The sequence below is a fragment of the Caretta caretta genome, chromosome 3, assembly GCF_965140235.1.
Source record: "Caretta caretta isolate rCarCar2 chromosome 3, rCarCar1.hap1, whole genome shotgun sequence".
In the NCBI taxonomy this organism is placed as follows: Eukaryota; Metazoa; Chordata; order Testudines; family Cheloniidae; genus Caretta; species Caretta caretta.
In genome coordinates this window covers 155,835,257-155,860,656 of record NC_134208.1, presented here as the reverse complement: position 1 = coordinate 155,860,656, position 25,400 = coordinate 155,835,257, and the positions used below count along the sequence as shown (strand labels likewise).

The following is a 25,400-nucleotide window of genomic DNA, read 5'->3' as shown; positions in this document are numbered from 1 at the left end:
TTTGATTGTATGTTTTTGAAAAATATTAAATTGCAGCAGCATATCTGCCTTACCTATGTTTTGTGCCAAACTGTTTTGCTAAAATAAACTTAAATTACAGTATAATTTGTTTAAATCAAAATGTTATGTTTCATGTTTTTGTCTGGCTGAACAAGAAGCCAGATTTTAACTATATTCATTCAAATTAGTTGTTACTTCCAAGGTATGTTTTTTGTTTTCTTGTTTTGGGGGGGGAAGGGGTGTGTGGCAGCAACTATAAGAGGGTAAAATAAATAATAATCTTAGCATTCATATAGCAATTTTTTATCAAAATACTTTAACTGGATTTTGATTAATGTTTGTAATCTTCAGGACAGATTTGAGAGTCAGTTATTCCCCCTTTTTATAGATGGGAATGTTTATGGGATTGTATTTCAAATCCTTCCAAATCTCGTTTACTTAAGAACATAAGAACTGACATACTGGGTCAGACCAAAGGTCCATCTAGCCCAGTGTCCTATCTTCAGACAAAAAGAAAAGGAGTACTTGTGGCACCTTAGAGACTAACAAATTTATTTGAGCATAAGCTTTCGTGAACTACAGCTCACTTCATCGGATGCGCATCCAATGAAGTGGGCTGTAGCTCAGGAAAGCTTATGCTCAAATAAATGTGTTAGTCTCTAAGGTGCCACAAGTCCTCCTTTTCTTTTTGCGGATACAGACTAACACAGCTACTACTCTGAAACCTGAGTCTTCAGACAGTGGCCAATGCCAGGTGCCCCAGAGGGAATGAACAGAACAGGTAATCCTCAGGTGATCCGCTCCTTGTCGCCCACTTGTTCCTACTTGGAAGGAACCATCTTTGCAGTCTGTATCCATTTTAAAGCAGTTTTAAAATCTTTCCCCTACATGGTTAAAGGTTTTCATGGGTCATTTTCAAAAGCTCACGCTATTAGGGTGAGGGAGTCCAAGGAACACAGGGCTGTCTGTGAACAGAACAGCAGCTGCTGGACCCCAATCCGATCGGCGCTGCCTGGGCCATGTGGGCAAACACGTGGATCCGGACGGTCGCAGGCTTAATACAGACGTGAGTCGCTCTGTTGGCTCTCGTGGTTCCTGCAGGGGGAAGGCAAAGGCGAGTCCGCCTGCGCGGGAGCCCAGCCCCGGGCGGCCAGCCAGCAGGACAGGCTGGGCCGGCAGGCAGCGCCTGGGCCTCTCCCGGCCGCGGCAGCTTTGCGTGCAGCGCCCCCGGCGCCGTGCGGAGGGCGCAGCCATGCTGCAGTGTGCCAGGCGGCGGCTGAGCCTGCAAGTGCTGGGAAGGGAGAGTCGGGCGCAGCAGCCCGCGCGTGCGGGCCCGGAGAAGACCGCGCTGGTGCCGCAGGGCGGGAGGAGGCGGGCGCTGCTGGGCAGGGGAGGGTTTGTGCCTTGCAGGTGTGGGGCTAGCGATCGCGCCGGGGCAGGGGGTGCGCCGCCCCTGCCTTCGGCCCATCGCCCCCGGGCGGTCAGAGCGCTGTGTTCCGGCTCGCCCCGGCAGGGAGATGGGGCCGAGTCGGAAGAGCAGGTCGCTGCCGCCGTGTCGCGGGTCGCGGACTCCCCCCCGGCGGCTGCCTCGCCGGCGGACCCGGGTCAGGTGCTGAGGAGCCGGAGGAGGCGAGCTTGGGAAAGGGCCCTGTCTCCCCTGGAAAGAGTGAGCCGACTGCTGCCGGAGGAGTTGCTCTCGGAAGAGATCCGGGACATACGGCGCGCAGACCAGGGGGAATCGAGGCAGGAGGACGGCAGTGAAAACAGCGACTCTCACCCGCTCCAGCGGCCGGCTGCCCGTAGGGCTCCCCCAGCACAGCCGCAGAGGGATGAAGACAATACGCCTGTTGACACCCATAACACGGCGGCGAAAGATGGGACTTTCCAAGTCGGGGACTTGATCTTAGCAGAGTTTCGCAGAAAAACCTACATGGAGTTTAAACATATGCGTAACCTGACAGCTGTCGGGAAATTGAATAGCAATTGGGGAGCTATTAGCCACCTGGATATCATAGGCAAGCTACCGGGCCAAATGTTTAGGACTTCTAGTGGGTTTCAGTTCCTGATCAGGAGACCAGCCTTAGAAGATTTTGTGCTGTTGATGAAGAGAGGACCTACTATTTCATATCCAAAGGTAAGTCACGGTTGCGTGGGTTGTCAGTTGTTGCAATGGATGTTTCCACAACTGAACAATTTTAACTTAAAAACCGGTTTAAACAGCAGCCGGTGGTGATTATTGGTTTTAAAAAGGCAGGACCGCCCCCGGTTCACCCAGCTACAAGATGGGTGCCCGAGCCATTGGGTTAAGGTGGTGAAGGGTCCGATGAGCCATGGGTTTAGGGAACTTTGATTAGGGTACAGTTCCAGGCTCTGGAGATGTTTTGGATGTCTGTTAAGCAGCCCTTCACATATAAAAGTGAGGGTAGTCCTAATTGAAAACCTTGTTAGAGATGCAGTCTCTAAGGGAGAGTCTTCTGATGTTAATTTGCATATACAAGCATTTTCAGTTTAGGGAAACAGCAATACAATTTAGACAGCTTCCTCACTACTAAAAAGTCAGTGTTTTACAGTGGGATATTTTAGCTTTCACAATCATGATTTGCCTCTTGTGTTTTAATATATTAAGGAATCCTGTCATTCCTGTATTAGTGAATTACTTCTTCCTATTAATATTTGCTCTGTTGATCTGAATAGCTGCAGGAGCTTCAGGTGGTTTATGCGATTGCATAGTGATTTTCAGAGACACCACATACTCACACCTCCTATTGATTTCAATGGAACCTAAGAGTACTCGGCACCACTGAAAATCAGGCCATCCATTTAAGCAGTATTCCAACATATTACTGTTTGAATATACAGTATAGAAAGTATTGGTTTTTTACTTCTCTTTTAACCCTTAGGATATTAATGCAATGCTGATGATGATGGATATCAACCAAGGAGACACTGTGGTGGAAACTGGTACTGGGTCTGGTGGTATGAGCTTGTTTCTATCAAGAGCAGGTAATTTAGATTTAACAAATTTAGGAGTTTATTTGAGAAGGAACACAGATAATACTAGTATAACAAGTGTTCCTTTTCCATTAATAAAAGAAACTTGAAGTCACTCTCTATGTCCACTTTCAGGATTTGCTGTGACTTTTCAGATTTATATATACTGTTTACCTAGAGTGAAATTTAGCACTGTGCAGAGGGCCAGCACATAGCCTATAAGCCATTTAAGCTGCATTTTGATGTCATGAGGTGTACAGGCCTTGTGCTGATGCTTATATGGGGCTGAATTTCACTCCATGTTTTTATCATTGCTTCATTGGTATCCTTGTATTGCCTTTCTAGCCTCTTTCTTGCTATTCTTGGGTTACTCTTTCCTCACTCCTCTTTGATTGTGTGTAGGTAAGTAGACGGCATCGCTGAAGTCGTGATCGTAGGGGAGGAGTAGCTCTGCTATTAAGGTTAAGGCTTGCTTAGGCCACGTCTACACTGCAGTGGTACAGCTATTGCACTGCAGCCATGGTGCTGTAGCATAGATGCTTCCTGCATTGATGAGAAGGGGTTTTTCCATCGATGTAGTTAATCTACCTCTTCGAGAGGCACTAGCTAGGTCCATGGAAGAATTCCTCCAGCAACCTAGCTGCATCAACAGTGGGGGTTAGGTTGACCGAACTATGTCATGCAGGGCAGGACCATGAAGCCAAAATGGCAGTGGTGGGGCCAGGATGATATGGGAAGAACTAGTTGCCACGTTGCGAATGGCATCAGAGCCAGCACAAGAGTCCCAGCCAGAACAGATCATTTATTTTCTGGGATAGGCTTGATGAATTCTCCTGCATTAGAAATGATAAACCGAGTCTGCGCCAGGCACTGAGGACAGGTATGCGGGGTACAGAAACTCACTGAGATCAGGGTGAGGCATAGTCAGTGCATGGCATGGTACACAATACTGAGACTGTACTGGGGAGCTGAGAACAGGAATGCTTGGTGCTTACAATGCTGAGGCCAGGGCGAGGAGCTGAGAACCAGCAAGCTTGACAGAGGCCCACAGGAGCTGCCAGATAAGGAGGGCAGGATAAGAACAAGCTTTGAGAGGAATGGACCAATAAACACCTATTGTTTCAGGCTGTATCATCTCCACCATGGGGTGTTCTCATTCAGCTGAGAACATTTCTTGAATGGGCTACTTCACAACTCCATGAGCTTCCTCTGAGGAAGAGGGAAATGTAGAACCTCTTCCCTATACACTGGACCCAGATGTAAGGTACAGATTCTGGACCTCCACTCTCTTCCCACTTCTGTCTGCATTCCTCACAACTTTCTGTCCTCCCTTTGGCCTCAAAATTTACCAGGGGCATGTAGGTTTTTTTTCTACAATTTCAATGAATAAGGGATCATCTTCAAAGTGGTCTTTGCTCTTTGGGAACTCAGACACGCTGACAGAATAGAACCATAAGGGGGGGAAGGTTGGGCACCTTCCCGTCCAGTGACATATCTGGTAACGGCCAGAGAGTGGAACCATCGATGCTTTCCGCCCTTCCTGCCCCCTTCCCTACAAATATCCCCATATTCCTCCCAAATTCTTCTCTATGGCTGCTCCACCAGGCTGGGAGAAGGAGCTCCTTTACTCCCCATTCTTCACTTGAGGAAGGAACCTAGAACTCCCCACCTCCCCTCTTCTGCTTCCAGTAGTAGAAAATGGGCTCCCCAGGTTCCCCTTCCCCCACAATTGCTGCTGCTCCTATGGAAAAGGGGATGTCAGAGTTGTGCAGAGGAGTGGGGAGAGAAGGGGATCCAAGTTGTGCAATGTTGGCACAAGGCTTAAGTAGTCCACAGACACCTTGTGTTGACCTTCTGCACAGAGGTGAATTTCAGCAAGAGAGCCATGCTTCTGTTACTGTGAATGTAAAACCAACCCTGACTTAGACACACCTTCATTTCCAGTGCCTATGTTTATCTTTCCTGAACTCCTGTATCCGCTACAGAGCGAGTTAACTGAAGGACGGAGTGTCTGGGTGAGGCTGCTGTTTCACTCCTGGAGACTTGCACTCTGATGTGGGTTACAAGTGAAAATTAGTGCATTGGGTTTCATTGTAGTCTCTCTTTGGCCACTGCTTTAATCTTGCCCCAATGTTAGGCATAACTGAGGCTATGCCCTGCAGTTGCTGTGGGCATAAACTAAAAGGTTCCTAGTTCTCATTAATGTTCTCTTGTCTGAAGAGGGCTACATTAATGTGCATTAGAAACCTTTTAGTTTGTGCCTGCAGCATCTGCCCTGGAGAGATACAGTGCATAACTTTATTGCAGCAGTGTAGACGAGCTCATACCATTGTTGGCAGCTTTAGCAGAGAGATCAGAGACCGAAAGGACCATAGATATTGAGTTCCTCTCTCTTCACTAGAGATGCTCTCTCCAGGTCAGGGTTGAGACAAATGGTTCTGCCAGCCTCTGCTGTACCTGTTCATAGAGTAGACAAATCTCTGCCTCCAAAATATTAATTTGGCACTTTTTACATGCACAGGATCTCTTAAATTTAAACCAAAATAAATTGTAGTTGACACTTTTATATAATTTGCTAGGGTGAGGAAAGGGAGACATTTTAGACTAACCCGTGCTGTTGTTTACTTTGATGTTTTTAACCTGTTAACTTGAATCAGGAAAAAAAAAATAGTAAATTTAGTGTGTTTTTCATTTGCTTTAAGTTGGGCCTCGAGGACGTGTTATAAGTTATGAAATCAGAAAAGATCACCATGCGGTAGCTAAGAAGAATTACAGGCGCTGGCGTGATGCATGGGAAATAGGACATGCAGAAGAGTGGCCAGATAACGTGGATTTCATTAATAAAGATATTTTAACAGCTGCTGAGGATATGAAATCTATAACATTCGATGCAGTAAGTCTTTAGTAGAAAACTCCCTACCTTAAAGAGATTGGCATCTGATATTTTTTTTCTGATTAAATAAAAAGCAATTTTCTTATCCTCTCCATTGAGGGATTTCCCACATCTAGCCTAAGCATAAAGAAACAGCCAAGCCTCCATTAGTGGGGATGGACAAATCCCATTGTCAGTAAGTGTCTTTGAAGGTCTGATGGTGCATCACGCTCAAAAGAAACACTGATCTGTCTATACATTTACTCCTGTCTTATAGGAGAAAGCACACTTTGTCAGTCTCCATTTGCACAGTTGAGAGGGAAAATAGATTTTTCCACTGCTGAACTAGGCACATGCTTTGTATGTATTAAGTTCAAGAAAAATTGGAGACTTATTTGTACTTTTAATGTGTTGTTTAAAAAAAAAAAAAAAAAACCCTTTTATATCACCTGTGCTCCTGAATGTTACTACAGTCTAAACTGAAGTAATGAAGGGTATTGTCAATTCCTCTGTCTTAAGGCTGTAACTTTTAATATTTTCATGCAAAGTATGTAAACAAAATACAGTTTTGGTTTTTATATCCTTATTCTTTTAAATTGATGTGTTTTACAAGAATTGTTTGAATGCATATTGTTCCAACATAAACAGTGGGAAGCTAGTTAATGCAGTATTTTATTATATCAGTCTTATTGGCTCAACATAAATCTTTAGATTAAACAAATGAAATTTTGTTGACAAGTTTATGTGCACAGATACAAAATGGCTAGCACCTAAAAATATAATCTGACTCAGAATCTTGGATATAACAGTTTTAGTCCACAAAATAGGTATTCTTACATACTCATTCTTTATTTGAAGTTTAAATAGGTTCTTGAAGAGGGGTTGTCAGAGAGTTTGCTGAGATAGAAGTCTCATGAGTTAAACATCTGAATTTTAATATTTAATAGTATGATTATTTCATTGCAAAATATGGTTTGAATATTAATTTTTTAAAGCAGATATGCAAAAATCAATTACATGCAATCTGTTTCAGGCATTAGTTTTTTTTATTTTGCCAGCATGATATAGCTTAACTGCTGGACGGTTTGACATTAACCCAAGACTACTGTATGTTAGTTAAATATGAATAGTTCATTTAGTAAAAACTACCAGATCTCATCAACACTTCATTTGGAATGCAGTAAAACTGAAAAATCTAAGAGTTCAGGGTTTTATTTATTTATTTATTTTTAAACACATGGATTTTAGGCCTGCATAATCTGTTCAGAGGCTGGAATAAAATTAATTTTCCATGAACTAATTCATTGTTTTCTGCTTTTGTTGACTTAGAGAAACTGATTTTTGTCTATTCAGTTTGGTTAATAATTATCTTGTTCTTCTATAGGTAGCTTTAGATATGCTTAACCCTCAGATTGCTTTGCCTGTTGTGTATCCAAATCTTAAGCAGGGTGGTGTATGTGCTGTATACCTAGCCAAGTAAGTATTAAAACCTGGCATTTATAAATTTGTTTGATACAGACATCAGATAACTCTAGTTTTAAGCATGTCTTTATGCATAATAGATTTTTAAATATAAAATGTTTATTTTTTGTAACAGTTTTCTATATTTGTTTTTCCTGTAATACTTTGAGATGCACTCAGTACAAGTCCTGCAGTCTTTACCTTAGGCAAAATTCCCATTCGGGTCAGGGAGAGTTTTACCTAAATAATGTCTGCAAGATAATTGCCCATGTTCTTCAATGCAGTTTCTGGGTTATACTAAAGCTGATGGCTTTGTGTTCACCAAGAAGTAAAGACCACAGTGCAGTGCACAGGTCCAGGACTAGCAGTTGTATAAAAGGATCTCAAAGAAAAATGTAACACTATCTCTCTTGCATTTCTCTGAAAGTATCACACAGGTTATTGATCTGTTGGAAGGAATACGGACCTGCAATCTCTCTCTTTTATGTGAAAGGATCATTGAGGTGACTCACAAAGATTGGTTGGTACTCCCTGCTAAGCAGAAGGATGGCAGATTAGCCCTAAGAGTGGAACCTCAACCAAAAGAAGGTGAAGAACTTCCTATTCAGGATCAAGCAGTAGTTGGAGAAAGTGACGATATTGGTAAGGAGCTACCCTGAATTAGATATGTATTGCACTAGGAGACTAATGTAAATTTCCCGCCCTTTGAAGAGAGATTCTCCCTCACCACATCTGTTTTGAACAAGACATAATTGAGAAGTCTGTCACCATTTCACATACCCATCCTCTCCCACTCCCAAATAATCTCCTTACATCACTTCAGAAGTACAAATATCATCCACGTTTATGAGCCAAAGTTATCAGCTTGTGATATATGCAAGCTCCATTGGTCCATACCAGCATCTGCTGGTTTTCTAACACCTTTCCAGAAGCATTGCTGTTGCATGATGCAAAAGTATTAGCCCATGTTTAACAGACAGAGACTTGCTATTGGTGTGGTTGGCTTGCAGTATAACTTCTTTCTGTAGTCTGAAAGCTGCAAATCTCGGTCTCTATGCATGAAATATAAACAGACACTTTTTTGTTACTTTTATCGCATAAACATGAGGGTTTTTTGAGAGCTAAAATCTAATCCTGTAAAATACCATTTTCTGTTTTTCAGACACTTCCTGATCTACTCACCCCTAGCTCTTTTACTACTTCCTATGAAAAGTACTAGGAGTAGTGAAGCTGAAAGTCTGGGTTGTGGAGAACAGGCTTAGCACCCAAGTCCTCTTCTCCTACAAATTAATTTTTTCTGGCTAAAATCAATATTTTTTGGGAAGCTCTTTCCTAAATTTTGATTGGCAGCTATATTAATGGTAAATATAAATGTAAACGAGATGGCCTTTTAATAAATCCAGTTGCAAATTAAATACATAAAAAATAAATTCTAATTGGCAGCTCTAGCATGCTAGTCAGTGAAACTTTTTAAACTTGAATTCAGGAACTATTGTCTTAGGGTCCCATGTCCCGACTATTGCTGCTTTTTGATTATGGTGTGTTTTTAGGACTGTGTATAGCAGACATTAACCAAAACAGGATACTATTTCTGCAAGCTGCAGCTCTGGCAAATTCAGACAGTACAGCTCATTCTAGCTATAGATTTGTGAATATAGCAAAAGAGGTTGTCTGTACTGATGGATGGCTGCAGAGCAGCCTGACAGGAGTAGATGAACAAAAGAGAGAAAGGCAAGATATTAGGGAAATCAGTATTTAGACCTAAAACACTCATCTGATGTATGTAAATTTATTTATTTTTTACCCGTCAGGAAATAAATATATTTTTATTTTAATTCAACAGAATCACTTTCCGATTATGTCGAACCATATGGTTCAGTGCCTTACATTGCGAGACCTTACCCTTGGCAAGCTGGTCACACAGGTAAGAAATGTTTGGGAAACTTTTTTATAATCTAAGACTTGTTAAATAGTATTGTATTTTTCACAAACACTCGCTCTTTGTAAACTAGTATTTTATCATTGACATAATGAAATGATATAACTAATAGTAGTTATCTATTAAATGCACACTGAGGTTGCTGTGGCAATATATATATATATATATATTTTTTTTCCCCTCCAACTAGCATTTCTCATCAAGATGAGGAAATATAAAGTGGCATATCCAGACACTACTCCAGATGGCAGCTGCTAATTTGAGTTACTGTACTTTGCCAGAATAAAATTAAATGTTGTAAATGGCTGTTGAATTTTGTAGACTTGTGAATTTTTTTTAAATTACTACTTTGATTTATAGTGAATGTACATTTTTATATTCAATCTACAATCTAAAGAAGGGATGCTAATGAAATAGTGAACTATGGTACAGCTACACAATACTGTTAGAAACAAACATTTTCTAATTGATCTGGCACTGAGTTTGGTATTCTGAGCTACGTCTAATAACTCTGGTCAAACATTTCATTCTTCATTTCCTGTAAACCAGTCCATGGATTTGTCTTGATTCATGCAGCTATTCGTTCTCCCTTTGGTGGATAGGCTGTTGCAATCTACCGGAAATTTAGAAAAAGAAAAGAGGAATTTGTTTACATAAGGTAAGAATACAGTAGACCAAATTCTGCCCTCTGCTACATGTGCAATTCCTGTTTGCATTGTTATGTACCAATCAATACTGATAGCCTTTTTTCGGAGCAAAATGTTTGCACAGCTCTACATTGAGTCAATAGAAATGCAAGTAATGGAATTTTGGCCCTATTATATATACTTATTTACTACAAGGCACTGTTTACACAAAGAAAAAGACCAGTTATTGACAAGATTTTCCTTGCTATACCTCTGTCAATCAGGGCTGAAGATGGATTGTTTGGCTGATAGTGGTCAGATCATTTTCAACATCATTACAGAAAGCACGTCTACTATTTGTTAGAGGGAGAAGTGGAGGGATGGTACTGTGGACAAAGCATAGGACAGAAGAGTCAGGAGTTCTAGTTTTAATCCCATGCCTGAAACGGACTTCTTTTATAGTTTTGGAAAAATCAGTGCCTGGGTTTCTCCCTATTTAAAATGGATATGCTAAAACTTCTCTACCCTATGGGGTATTGTGAGGTTGAAAGGAAAACCATCCACTGGGTCTGGACCACTTAAAATACATTAGAAATAGTTTCAAGTATTACCACCTTCCTCAGTTCTTCTGTCAGTTGTGGGTATATAAATAATTTCTTTTAAAACGTTTTTCTCATTTGAAGCTGTGTGGAAAACCCACACAAGCAGAGCAAAAGGACTACTTGTTCCAGGGACACCGTGAACCTGACTGTATACAAAGTGCTATCAAATGCATGAAGTAAATAAACTAAATTTTTTCCTAATCTCTTTCAGATATAGTAATCTTACCTCTTATCTGTAACAGTAGTAAGTTTAAAAAAATTGGGACAAGTGTGATTATAGTCTCAGATTGAAGGCTCTGTGTAAGTGCAAATTATTTTAATAGTGAGCTGAACCTGTGATATGTCCTACTGGACTCGTTTGCCTAATTCCTTTTCTGTTACAAATATCACACAATTGAAAAATTTTCCAGGTTTAAAGAGCCCCTTAGAATTGGAGCAATTTACGGACAATATCAAAACAGTAAGTATAAAACTCTTAGGAGTCCTAATGCCAACATTTCAATCCTATTTGCACTAATGGAAAAATGGATATTAAAAAGAATTATTATGTCTCCAATTTTTATTTAGATAAATTAATTCCACTCCTTCAAAGATATATGCATGTATTTAATGTTTCACACTATGAGTAGTGCCCAGTGGTTAAGCGCATGTGTAAATCTTGGTAGATTTGGGCCTTATACATTTTTATAAAATGAATCTACCAAAAGATAACCATCTAAAGCATGATCCAGTCTTAATACTTAATTTAAAAATGAACAAATACCTACTTTATGTTGGAGACTTCTCAGATACAATAAAAGCTATCCAATATTTTGGGGTGGGAGGTGGGTTAGAAAACACACCACAATTGATTTCACAAGTGATCAAGTTCAGAATATATATATGATAGAGGGCTGCGCTGTTTTGTTTTTTAAACCCTGAACTTGTGTTGCTCACAACAGTAATCTTAAAACTCAGATAAGCATAATTTATTCTTATTGTTGCTTCTAACAAACAGGAAATGTTAGAAAGGAATTTTCAGAATTAATTTGAGAAATTAATAGTTGACAGCTTCTTGCTCATCGTAGTATATATTCATCAACAGTATGCTGAAGTCAGTGAGTAGTTATGAATAAAAGTTAACAGGATTTGTCAACTGCCAGAAGAGTTAGAATTGAGAACCGTTCAACATCTAGTTAAGTAGACAAGGATAATTTCAATAAACCTAGAACATCTTTAGTTCATTCAACCACAGAGTGTTTAGATTAGTACTAACAAGAAAGGGTAATTTGCAACAAAAATCATAAAAATAGTGTTATTGTGATAGTAAATTTGTCTAACACGACTTCAGAATAATTTGGTGAAACAAAACATACTGCTCTTTATTGCAAGTATGTAAAGAACCATGGAAGGAACTCAATACTTTTGCAAAAGATGCCTTAAGATAAAACATTAGTTGTTCAAACAGACAGATGCGCTTTCTGATAGTAAAACGTCTGAGAGCTGTCTCCTAACAAGGGTTTACTCAAAATACACTCATTTATTTTACTAAGAATAGCACACAATCTGGACAGAGTTCTGGTTACAAATGGGATTGTTCACTGGCTGCACAACACTGCTAAATCCTTGGACGTCAAGAAAATTGATTTAATAAATGTTCATAACTAAAACATACTTGGCACTAATTAGCACTTTTGTTGGCAGTCTCTGCCTAGATGCCTATATAGCCCCCATTCCCATAAATTTGAGTCTTAATAGAGAGTCCAAGGATTTAATAGGCATGAAGACTACTCTGTGGTCTTACTACTAGAAAAGCTTCACCACACTGCTCTGCCAGCATTTTTCCAGGTTAGAGATAAGTAACCTTGGCAGGGCAGATAAAAGCTTTTATTGCTGCTATCTGTGCTATCCCAGTTCTGTAGATAAATAAAGCGATTGAGATTCTAGTCTCCTTTCACAAGCACTACATTCATACTTTCCAAAACTGACATGCAAGTGGAATATGAAGTGGTTTGTTTCTCACTTTATGTCAAGTTGTTGGTTAAGTGATAGATCTCTTACATACAGAAGAAGGGAAAAGCAGAGGAATTTAGTCCCACTTTGTACAGAACTCTGCAGCAGAGGTGTGTGCTTTATAAATGCTGATATATTAAATGTGCTATACCAGTGGTTCTCAAACTTTTGTACGGTGACCCCTTTCACATAGCAAGCCCCTGAGTGCAACCCCCCCCCCCCTTATAAATTAAAAACACTTAAATATATTTAACACCATTATAAATGCTGGAGGCAAAGCAGGGTTTGGGGTGGCGGCTGACAGCTTGCGACCCCCCCCCCCCATGTAATAACGTCAGGACCCCCTGAGGGGTCACAACCCCCAGTTTGAGGCCCCTTATACTATACAGATAAAGCAGATTCCAAGGTAATAATATATACCTAAACCAACTAAATGAAAGTGACTTACAAAACTAAACTCTACCTTGGGAATAACAGCAAGGAGAAGGATCAACTAGCATTTTTTCAACTGGGAAAATGCCCTTCAATTCCTGAGATCCATGTTGCTCCATCATCGCCAAAGTCCCAGTGGACGAAGATGATGAGGATGATAATCCCAGTCCTACAAATCTTCCTTTCTTACCACAAAGCGAACAATCTGCTGGTGTGGCGCTTGGTCCCCGGGGCAGCTGCACTTCATCTCTGCCGTAATTTCTGACAGCCCCACTGTGATGGATGGAACGGTCTCGCTGCCATATATAATGTGATGGAGCAATAGCCATTACCTAGATTAGAAAATCTTACTTATGTATGGAACCAGTGTCAGAAAAACCAACAAGCAAATACTATACAACTGAAACTGAGAAAAACCTATTTCTGTTTCTAAGTACATGTTTATCCTGGAAGATGGTACCTCTGTATGAAACTGAACATTACAGTGGAAAGAACAAGTTTGAAAATAGCTCCTCTGTGCAAAAAAATTTTTGGTGACCGAATAATCACTAATTTCTAATTGATGTAGGGATTCAGGGAAGAAAAGCCACATTCAGTTTCCATCATATCTGTGTCTGAGAAATACACATCATTGGTTTAGAGTGGTAGGGAAGTCAGAAGTGCACTTTGCTGGCTGAACCGCTCTGGATGACAATTAAAATTCCCTTAACTTTACAGTTTAACAGTCTTCTGCCGTTCCACTTATCCAGTGTGACTTGTATCATGCTTTCCAACAATTGATGATGCCATAGTTTCAATACGGAGCTTCCTAACAGAAAAAGTAGGTAGTTTGGGGAATTGTTTTGTTTCCTCAGTCTTAAATCTGGTATCATTTCTCGTTGTGCTAGGGTGTAACTGTGCAGTTTCACAAAACTTAGTGGAAATAGATAAGCTCCCATCTTTTCCAGATCCAAACAAAATGTATTTCACTGCTTTCTACAGTTCAGTCCCCCATGTCATAACAGGGCCCTTCCTGGCAGTAGGAATACATCCAAACAGAATACTAAGAAACAGTATTTTTCAGGGTGACTTTTTTTTTTCTCTGTTAAACTCAGGTTTGGAAAACAGGATGAAATAATGCAAAAGCAATTAAGCAGTTGTTAAACAGCTTTAATTTTTAGAAATAAAAGGTAAAATCCTGGCCTCACTGAAGTCAAATGGAGTTTTGCTGTTGAGCTCACCTGGGCCCGGATTTCACCCAAAGTATTGGATTTTTATCGAATAATGAAAATTGACAATTTTCCAAGTAGTTTGAAAAATGAAATAATTCTAAACTGAATGAGGTGACTTCCATAATCAGTTTCTTCTTTGCTGCAAATTCCTTCATTCAGGACCAATAGTAAATAGGGTATTTATATAAAACACAAGCACTCTGGTCAGCAAAAACTCATGCAGCAACTTTGGTAGTGAATGCTCAATGGCACAACGTAAAACTTTCCTAGTGCAAGGTGGACTGCCTATGTGGGCAAATTTTTAAAAATTTGGATATGGAGTTTGAAACAGGAGTTTACCCTAACAGAGGCCTAGATCCACAAAGATAGCAAAAAGAAAAGGAGTACTTGTGGCACCTTAGAGACTAACCAATTTATTTGAGCATAAGTTTTCGTGAGCTACAGCTCACTTCATCGGATGCATACCGTGGAAAGTATGTGGAAAGTGTAGAAGATCTTTTTATATACACACAAAGCATATATAAAAAGATCTTCTATACTTTCCACAGTATGCATCTGATGAAGTGAGCTGTAGCTCACGAAAGCTTATGCTCAAATAAATTGGTTAGTCTCTAAGGTGCCACAAGTACTCCTTTTCTTTTTGCGAATACAGACTAACACGGCTGTTACTCTGAAACCTGAAAGGTAGTTAGGCACAAAACCGCCGACTTAGGCACCTAATGGCTTCAGTCCCAGTTTTTGGCTCTGCTGCGATCCACAAAACTCCCACCAAGCCCTGTAGGAGCCTAAACTCATTCAGCATCTAAGTTTTCAGGGTAAAAGTTCCCGAGGTGCCTAAGTTTCTGTCTCTGGGCATGCACATTGCTGTCTCACACTAGGTATCCAGGCACCTGTTTCCTACCTAAGTGCCAGAGCAATTCGCAAGCTAGGGGAAAATATGCATTCATCCCCCTAAATCATGTGAGGGGCCCAGTCTAGAAGGTGTGCTCATAGGCCACCTACCAGAGGAGGTGGTAGTGGTGCCTGGCTTATAACATTTATCTCAGTGGTAAGAGCACCCAGTGGGAGACTCAGGTTCAATTCTTCCCTCTGCCAGAGTGGGAGAAAAGATGTGGGAGAGCCCTGTTCAAATCCTCTCTTCCCTTCTTGCGGGGGAGGGAGGGGGGATTGAACCTGGGTTTCCCACATCCCAGGTGAGTGATGTAACCACTGCGATAAAAGTTATAAGGTGAGCAGCACCATCTCCTCCTCTGGCCATTTTGTGTAGAGTGAGGCAGGTGCCTAACTCATTCCTCCCAAAAACTATTTAGGCACCTAAGCCACCTGACTCCAAGGAGACAGGTTCCTACATGTGGATTGCTAGGAAGAGATAGGCGCTTCCCTGAAGCCCAGATTTAGGCACTTATCTCCATGACACCATTTTGCATACCCCTCTCATTGGCTAGCTTAGGCAGCTCCCCATCTAACATGTTAGCTTTGTCGATTGTATTTTAAGGTATCTATCTCTTCCTATTCATTATATAGGGACCCTAGTCACCTAATTTAGGTTTTGTGGATTATGGTGTTATTCCTGTGATTTTACAGGCACCTAGAAGTTAGGTGCCATGATATTCATAGTTGCAAGCCTAAGTCCCTTTCTGAAGCCAGGCCAGAGTTCCTAAGAATGCATATTAAATGCAAAGGAAAATAATCAGTTTCAAAACAGAATAGGCAAATCATTAAATTTCAACTGCTTTGTTCTCCTTAATCCCTGGTTTATCAATACATTTCTGTTAAAGAAAATGTATTTAATATATATCAGACCAGATCCTCAACTGGCATAAATAGCTCAAGAATCGAATGCATGAAAAGCCTACCTACCTCTTCACAGCAACGTCTGCTTACAATAGCCCTGTAGTCAATTCTACCCCAGAGCTGGTCTCTTAACTTTAAGAAATTAGGGAAAAGCTTCCGCCAGGTTTTTCCCAAAGCCCATGGAAAAATTTCATACTTTGACTCTTCATCATCTTCTTCAACTGTATTTGCGAGATACCTACAAAAATATATATTAAGGATCTCCAACCTTGAGTCATCACATCACACGATTTTAACTTTATACACCTTTAAAATAATTCCTTACTTCCACTAGTTTGGGGAAATTTGCTACCAAAGTTTAGACTTCTCCCAGGATGAGAGGAATTTTCTGGTTTACTTCAATCTATATAATACAAACGCATGTGAAAGTCATAAAAATTGGCTTTGTACTAACGTCCACTAGATGGGCACATACATGAAATATAATCCAGTTTCGCTGCTTTTGCCAAATCAACAGGGCATCCTCACATTAAAATGAATAGTTTTTGATTGACTCCTTAGGATATGAGGCACAAATACATTGTCTGAGGTTTAAAAGTTTAAAGAAAATGTCAGTGATAGATCTGCTTCAAAACTAAGGCCTTACAGGCCTCGTCTACATGTAAAAGTTGTACTTCCTAAACCACATCTGTTTAGAAACCAGGCAGCAAAAAATATTAAACATTAAGAAAGCAGCAAAATAAATAAAAACATACAATAGGTACAACACCATTTGTAAGGGGAACCCACTTTTTTAACATCCACATTTCTCCATTCTTTCAGAAAATTATATATCTTGTTACTTGGTTTTCTCCCTCCTATCCCCTCCAGACCATAGGCAAATATTGTTACCTCCTATCTAGAGCCACAAAACCACCACAATCAGCTATCAGTACAGCTTGCTAAAGGGTCATGAATGTTTAGCAGTCCAGACATAGAAATCCAGGTCCACAAAAGGACCGAAGCACTTAACTCCTCACTTTAGGTGCTTAAGTTGAAAATTTAGGCACCAATGAGGTCCTCAAAACCCCTGGTTCAGCAGCCGCTTAACCCAATAAGCACCTAAATTCACTCAGCATGTAAATTTTCACTGTAAAAGTCCTCTATATATGCCTAAGTTTCTGCCTCTGGACATGCACACTGCTGCCTCACTCTAGGTGTCCGGACACCTATCTCATGCCTAAGTCCCAGTGACATCCTCTAACCAGGTGAAGATAAGTGTTCCCCTGCCTATTTCACTGCAGGGCCAGTGGGATTAGAGCACTCACTCTGGATGTGAGAGTTGGGTTCAATTCTCCCCTCTGCCTGATCAGGTGAAAGGATTTAAATAGGAATTTCCCATCTCTCAGAAGAGTGTCTTAGCCACTAGCCTAGGGGATATTCTGATGTGGGTTGCTTGCAGTTTCTCCTGTTGAAGCTGTCCATTTTGGATAAATATTTAAATAGTCATTAGGCCAGAAAGAGAGTGAGAATGATTCTATATCCTGGAGGATAAGGCACTATTGTGGGAGACCCAGAATTGAGTCCCCCTGCTCCAGTAACTGTTGCCATCTTTGCCACTTGGTTTCACACGTTTGCTGACAGCAGAGTCATGGAGAGACACAGGAATCATGGGTTCCATTCCAGGCTCTGGAAGGGAGTGTGCTCCAGAAGATACAGACTGTTCTGCCCATTTCCCTGAAATTTGACCCCTTCTGCCCTGTCTGTCTCTTCCCCACCACTGGATCCTTGTTGCAGTGCCATTCACCCTGTCTACCCAATCCAGTCACCACTCCTCAGGCTTCTTACCCTAGTCTCCTTACCCAGACAGTCCCAGCTCTTCCCCCATCCAGCCCCAACTCCTTACCCCCAACCCCCATGCCCTGGCAATACAAGTTCCCCCTTCCAGCTCCTCATCCAGTCTGTCCCTCCTCCCCGCTGTATCCAAGTTATAGTCTCCCTCCCAAGGATCCTCATCTAATCTTGGTCTCCCTCTCTGCCTGTCCCTGATTCCTTTTTCCAGTTTCTTTGCCCAGCAAGTCCTAATGCTCCTTCCACACCCCAGCTCCTTGTCAGATCTGTCTCTCTTCCACCTCCTGCTCCCACTTCTCCAACTAGTTCCTAGTCCCAGTCTCCTTGTCCAGCCAGTCCCAGTCTCCCGCTTTCCCTAGTTCCTCTCAGCGTTTTCCCCAGCCAACTGGCTCCGAGTCCCCCAGCATTTCCCCCAAAGGCTCCTGTTCCCAGTCCGCTTGCCCAATCCATCCCAGCCTCCTAGTTCAACCAGTCCTAGCCTGCTCTCTCCTCTTCGGTTCCCAATCTCCTTGCCCAGCCAGTCCTCGCTGCCCACCTTCAACTCTCAGTCACAGTTTCTCTCCCCGTTCCAATCCCAGTCTCACGCATTCCTTGTCCCAATCTATTCCTTCCCTCTCCCAGGTCTGGTTTGTCTCCTCTGCATTTGAATCAGACATCTTTCTCCATGCTGCCTGGGTCCCAACAGATTGAATGGCACTGTGATAAAGACGCAGTGGTGGGGAAGAGCACGCTAAGAGCACAGGAGCGAGACAGACTCCCTTCCTCTCAGTTCCATCACCCAGTCCTACCCCCAAGCCAGGAGGAGCCATTATAGGGAAAGGTTTCAGAGTAGCAGCCGTGTTAATCTGTATTCGCAAAAAGAAAAGGAGTACTTGTGGTACCTTAGAGACTAACAAATTTATTTGAACATAAGCTTTCATGAGTTACAGCTCACTTCATCGGATGAAGTGAGCTGTAGCTCACGAAAGCTTATGCTCAAATAAATTGGTTAGTCTCTAAGGTGCCACAAGTACTCCTTTTCATTATAGGGAAAGTTGTTCTGAGGCTCTGTAGCCCTATGCTGCACCATGCTCAGTTGCTCTGTGGGGAAGATGCAGGTGCAGTCTTGTCAGCTAGGAGCTGTGAGAATCTTGAGCTTGCTTCATGAGAGCAGAATTTTTGGAGATTACAGCTGCTAACATTGATGTGTCTACTGAACAACATGTATGAACTCTAATTTTTAAAGGCTTATAATTTGGCCATATTTGGGCAGATTTTCACAGGGATGGCAAAAGGCACTCCCTTAATACAAAGGCAATCCCCCTGCCAAATTTCAAGTCCCTGCTCCAAAGCCTGGGGGTGCTATTCAAAGAAAAGATTTCAAGAAGTTTTTAACCTGGGGAAATTAATGTATTTTTCTCTAGCCCGCTCATATGGGGAGGGGTTGTGATATGAAACCTATCCCCTATAGAATCCTAATTTATAAATCAAAATCATTAATGGAATAAACACAGAACTAAATAAATGAAAAAATATTTAAAGAATACTTACAGAGCAACAAAGAAATTAAGTCTGGTGTGCTCATTTATACTGAAGCTAGCCCTCTTGAAATAAACAAAAGTCATTGCCAAAAGATACTGTTAGAAAAACAAAATATTAAAATAGAACATTAGTATTCTTTTGTTTTCTATATAAAATTTCCTAAAAGGACGTAGCATCTTTTAAATCTGTTTCTGACATCACCATAAGATTATATTTTATTAATTTCCCACCCTCAGAAAAGTGTAAATCGTTTCCTGTATTACTTTGCCAGAAGCTATGTGAATACATTAGAAAGCAGAATATGGTTTATGTTCATATTACAATATCAAGTGATTAAAAGTAAAAGGCGCAAAAAGTGGCCTACGAACCAAAACAATACCAAATTTACCTTATCTGCAATTTTACAGCAGCAGTCCATCCATAGGAAATCTTGAATGAGATCATCATCTGTAACAAAAAACAGCGGTGATATTTCAATAGAAAAAATGATTTTTTTATTGGGGGGGAGGGGAGGAAGCATTTGTTTCTACAGATATAGATACAGATGGGCATTTTATCAAGCCAAAGAAAAGGATATCGGCTGGACTGATCAGTAGGAAGCAGAGCAGCTGACAGAAGAGATACATTAGGCTTAGAAAAAAATCTGAACAAAAGCAAAAAGAGAAGCCATAACAAAGGCAAAGTGGAGAACACAAAGAACCAAATTCTGTGTTAACATTAGTGAGTGCAACTCAACTGAAAGCCACTGTACAGTGTTTTTCCCTGTTTATTTTATTCCCTGCACTCTTAATGGGTTGTATATAATTTACATTATAATTTACAATTATTTCTGATTAACCATACAGTTTTGAGAATCTCTGCACTCTGACAACCATTAGTAAGCAAAACAAGTTTGATTGTTTGCCCGATCAGTGTACCACTTTTAATAACCATTCTACAAATATGAAAATTTACTGTAATTGGCTACTATAAATTCTCTGCTCTGACTCCTATACTCAACATTTTCAAGTCAGCAACAAAACAGCTTTCCTCTATTTCTCACTCTTTTCAGATGAAGCAGAAAAAACAACAAAAATTATATGGAAGAGAGAAAAATACTAACTTCTCCAAACTCCTTTCTTCCTTCTACCTTCATTCCACTTTCCACCATACATAACTACAAGACTTTTCTTCCCACAATAATGTATTTGCTTACAGTGGTGGGAAATCTAGCCTCTTTCAAATCTGTTTTGAAACATAATGTAAAACAAATGTATATTGGCAAAAAGAGCTTTGCTGACCTGCAGGGTGGGATCAGGATGAAGGAAGAAATAAAAGGAAAAGGAAGGAGATGTGTAGGAAGGGTCAAATGATTTTTGTTTTATCTTTAAGCAACGTATTTTTCAGCAGTTTGACAATCCTTTTGTAGTTATATTTTATTTAAAATGTAAATATTTATACATTGAAATATATTACAGTTGTGGTGGAGGAATGGAAGTGTTTTCAGTTAACTGAGGAATAATATTCAGCCATTTCAGTATAGTGGTCTGAGTACTCACTCTGGCCTTAGATTTTATTCAGACCAAGATGTGGCTGTTAACGTATGCATGAGAAGCACTCTCAAGTTATTATATTTAGAAAACATAGTTGCTTATAAAAAGTATTTTAGTGTTCAACACATTTTACTCAAAATGTATAACTGTTAACCTACCAAATAGTTTAAAGAAAGCGGTCATTTCCTGACGCTGAATAACTAGACATGCACCTTTTGGACGTTTAGACTTATGACTGTGCACATCTTTTTCACAATTTTCCTGGCTGTCTTTAAAAATAGGACGTTTTAGACTAATCGATTTTTTTTGCTGGTGTGATCTAGATGCACTCGACTTTATATGAACAGTGACAGTGCGAGGTGTCTGACAGACCAGATTATGTCTCATTTTTGTAATTGAAGATTCCTGTTAAAATTAAAAAAGACAATATTAACAATACAGATGATATAGAATAGTTGCAAAATAAAAGGCATCAATAAATCTTTTTTCTATATCCATTTTGGTGTCATGAGAAACCATAGATATAACAAAAAATTCATACACAGTTGCTTTGCAGACTCCCTCTCTGTAACTGTATTATTTAGCCTAAGCATTTTCATGTATAGTTTGTATGGAAGATGAAATACAAAATAGTTGTATTTTAATAACATAAGTGCCAATCCTGCAAACACTAATGTAAACCATTTTACATATGAGTAGTCCCACTGAACTCAATGTGGCAATTCACATGCATAACGTTACTCGGGTGTAAGCATTCGCATGATTGGGGCCACAATGTGGTATAGTGAGCAATATAATGCACGTTCTATTTTTGCTTTTCTGTACCACGCAGATTGTGTGGTCATCTTGTGAAAATAAAATAATAGTTGGCATTAAAGTGCCCATAGTCAAAGATTCTCTCAACTTTATATGAAGTTTTATAATAAATATTTTCCCTGTAAGTCATCTGTATTAAACTGCACAATATGTGATTGTACTAGATAAGTATTGTGTGTATTAAAGATTGGAATTGGAAACTTGAGTTTTTACGTGTAAATATAAATATGTGCTCATGAATGCTAGAGATATATTAAGTTGTATACAGATTTGTCAATACATTTTGCAACTAGAATTTGGACTGAGATCAGCAATTTAACTTGTATGGACTAACAAACATTTCAGCTGGATGCTACCTACCAGTACCAATTCAAATTAATGATGTAGGGGTGAAATTCTAACATAACCCATTACTAACCTTCTGAGCCATCTAGCACCTCGTATTAATAAATAAATAATAAAACAAAACCGTCAGAACATTATCGTCCCCAAAATGGTACAAGACCTTATAAGCCACCCAAGCACCATGCTATCCAAGCACCCATGCTATAACACTAGTACTTTGAATTTCTATAGTATCTTTCATTCCATCATCTCAAATAACTTTATATCTTCTGAGATAAGGAATGGAAATAATTACCTAAGACTAAGGCCCTATCTTATATCAGTGTGAATTGCGGACAGGGGCCTTACTTGAGGTGAAACTCTCCCACAGAGGAAGAGACTTCATCCTGCTTTTCTCATTCAGAATTTCCAGTGAAATATCCCTTATTAAAAAGGTTGTGTGATCAGACTTACATGCTCCCATTTTTTCATTAAAGCCTATAGTAATCAAAGACATCTTCATTCTTACCTTATTTGCAATTAGTGACATAGGACTGGAAGGGGCCTCCTGAATCACTGAGTCCAGTCTCCTGCTACTGCAGACAACCCATTTATATAATCCCAGTCATAAATGTATGAAGCTCCATCTAAACCTAGTTAAATCGTTTGCTCCCACAATTCCTATTGGAAGACTATTGTTCCCGAACCTCACTCCTCTGACAGTTAAAAACATTCTTCTAATTTCCAACCTAAATTTATTCACTGCCAGTTTATATCCATTTGTTCTTTTCCCAACATTGTTCTTTAGCTTAACTGTGTGCTCATAAATAATACCAATGGAATTAAATTATTGGCAATTTTAACAAACTATTATTAAATTCAAGCACAACATAATATTACAGTAACAGTAAGGTCCTGAACTATTTTATAACATTTGTTTCTGAAGTGTTGCAAGTACAGCTTGGACAGAGAAAACTCCCCCTTAAACAGATTATCAAGAAAGTCAAGCTTTTCAATAAAGTGAGGTTGCATACAATTTCAGCTTCAAGAAGATACCAGAGTGAAGGTGAGCAGAATATTCTTGGGTGGAGGGTTGGAGGGAAAGAGAAGTGTAATAACCTGGCAAAGAAAAAAAAATTGGGGTTGGGAGAGGTGAAATGGTCTGTTAATCACCGCAATAGGAGGAAGAAGGGACTGCTAATCTATAGGAAAAGAAAGGAGCAATCTTTGGTAGCAAACACAAGGGGAGGGAAGTGTTCTTTAGAGAGGGTGTTAATACCCAAGAGAAATTATCCATCTCTCCCTTACCCCCAACATAATCCTCTTCTCTCAGATTTATCCCTGCACAAAATACAGAGATTTCTTAGAAGAGCAGTTTGTGCAGAACCAAAATAAGACACAGGCAGGGCCTCAGCTCCTGGAGTCATGGGATTACATCAGAATATGAGTGTTTTTTTTTTAAAGTAACTTTCTAGCCTGGTGGTTATGAAATTAAGTTGGAGCCTGGGGCCCAGGTCTCACTGATGTGATGACGTATGTCCGAGGCTACAGAGGGCCTGAGACAGTAGCTCAGAAGGGTGCGAATGTCCCTGTGCGGCTCAGTGGGACGTAGCCACCAAGACCCAGTGCTCTGCCGGGCCCTGCCAAAGCCACTCCAGCAGCAGGAGGAGAAAAGTGCAGCAGGCCCAGCCCAGCTGCCCTCGCCAACATACACGCTAAAGGAGCCCCATGCCCCTGCTGCTCTCGGGAGAAAGGGGCCCCGCGAGAGCCCCAGGACCCTGTGCAGGGTGAGCTGCAGGCCTGGCCGTGTGCTGTGCCCGAGGCCCCAGACTGCCTGACTCCAGGGCTGAGTTTGCCTGCTGGAGGGGCAGGAGGCGGGGGTGACCCTCCCCCTCCCGGGGGTACTGTGGGGTGGGGGCATTGTTCCGAGTGGGGACAGGGCGGAGATTGCTGAAACAGTTACCTCAGGCTGGGCACCCCAAGCGGGAGGGGGAGGTGGGGAACCCAGCTGCCTCCCAGCCTCCCTCCAACCCTCACCGCAGAGACCAGCCCGAGGATGTTCTGGCTGGAGGCTGCCCAGCCCACCCCTTGTATAGCCAATCCAGGCAAGGATAGGAGCAGCCTCGGCCAATCAGAACACGAGGGACTCGGCCTCATGCCATCCCGAGGCGCCAGGCGGTTTGGTTTCCCCTCAGGCCCTTTCCTGGGGGGGCAGAGGCTAGTGTCACCCAATCAAAAAAGGGAGAGCCCTGTTGCTAGGCAGGATTGCAGATGGAAAGGCCACAGTCAAGTCCCGCCCCACCTTGCCAGTCTCCCAGGCCCTGGCTGTAGACAGAGTTAGGGACCCCCACACCAGAGTGCCCGCCCCAGGGGCTTCTGGGCAACTCTCTGCAGCTCCTCCTCCTAGTAGACAGGGGGCATCATGACACTCCCTTTTCCTGCGGTTAGCCTGCAGCAGCTGCTGCTCTGCCCCTGCCCAGCTCAGCCTCTCCAGCCCAAGGCAGCTCATGGGCGCCGGGGCGTGGAGAATGGGCCAGCCACGAGGATCCTGTGCAGGGAGGTTGGGTGACAGCAGAGGATACGCGGATGAGAGGCTGGGGCAGAGCAGGGGGATGGGAGGTCGAGGGTGTAATACTTAGGGACCTTTGGGAGAACAGGTGGCTGGTGCTTAGGGGTTGCAAGGAGCAATAGGTGAAAATGGCTAAGATGGGGGTTTATAGAGTTTAAGGCCAGAAGGGATCATTAGATCATCTAGTCTGGGTTACTGGGGTGCCACTGGTTAGGGGTGCAAGGGGGAATGAGGAGGTGCTAGAGGCAGAATAGGTTGGAGGCTGGGTGTTAAGGACTAAGACAGAGATGGTGCAGCATAGTGGGGCAGAACAGGGAAGTGACTAAGTGCCAGTGACAGAAGGGGCGAGTTAGAGGCTGGGATACAAGGGGCAGAAGCTGCTGTTCAATAAGGTTTGGGCGGGGCGGAGGGGAGGTGCTGGGACAGAGGATTTGATGTAAAAGGGAGCAGGGCACTATTGAGATTTGAGTGAGGTTGAGAGTCCAAACAGAGTAAAGTAGGGAACTGCAGTGTGGGGAAAACACAAAGGATGTGTGGGAACTGAGACTTAATAGGAGGGGTGAGAGAGGGAGACCTTTTGTTATGTGGGGGAAAAGGAAAGAGATCTAAGAATGGAAATCTGTGTAGAGAGGGGTTGGAAGAAGGAACCCACTGAAAAGATGAAGAGAGAGAGCATACAGGGGAAAAGCAAAAAAGGCTAAAGAGCATCTAGGACAGCAGTTTTCAACCTTTTTTCATTTGCAGACCCCTACAAAATTTCAAATGGAGGAGTGGACCCCTATGGAAATCTTAGACAGTCTGCTGAACCCCAGGGGTCCACGGACTACAGGTTGAAAACCACTGATCTAAGAGAATGAAGGGGACAAGAAATCTGAGGGATAGCAGATC

General features: G+C 41.5%; 2 protein-coding genes across 2 annotated transcripts; one reads left to right on the top strand and one right to left on the bottom strand.

Moving 5' to 3' along the window:
* The first annotated feature begins 1,021 nt into the window (after positions 1–1,021).
* Positions 1,022–9,576, top strand: TRMT61B (tRNA methyltransferase 61B). Its single transcript, XM_048843423.2, has 7 exons — positions 1,022–2,134; positions 2,901–3,003; positions 5,694–5,884; positions 7,248–7,339; positions 7,752–7,966; positions 9,168–9,248; positions 9,454–9,576. Exons 1-7 carry the CDS (start codon positions 1,253–1,255, stop codon positions 9,519–9,521), a joined length of 1,632 nt encoding a protein of 543 aa, XP_048699380.2. The 5' UTR covers positions 1,022–1,252; the 3' UTR covers positions 9,522–9,576.
* An 89-nt stretch (positions 9,577–9,665) lies between these two features.
* SPDYA (speedy/RINGO cell cycle regulator family member A) lies at positions 9,666–21,232 on the bottom strand. The gene is made up of 6 exons (XM_048843424.2): positions 20,962–21,232; positions 19,660–19,718; positions 19,281–19,366; positions 15,987–16,158; positions 12,947–13,247; positions 9,666–9,876 (listed from the first exon to the last, which is right to left on the bottom strand). The coding sequence occupies exons 1-6, from the start codon at positions 21,188–21,190 to the stop codon at positions 9,788–9,790; spliced, it is 936 nt and encodes a 311-aa protein (XP_048699381.2). The 5' UTR covers positions 21,191–21,232; the 3' UTR covers positions 9,666–9,787.
* Between the last annotated feature and the right edge of the window lie 4,168 nt (positions 21,233–25,400).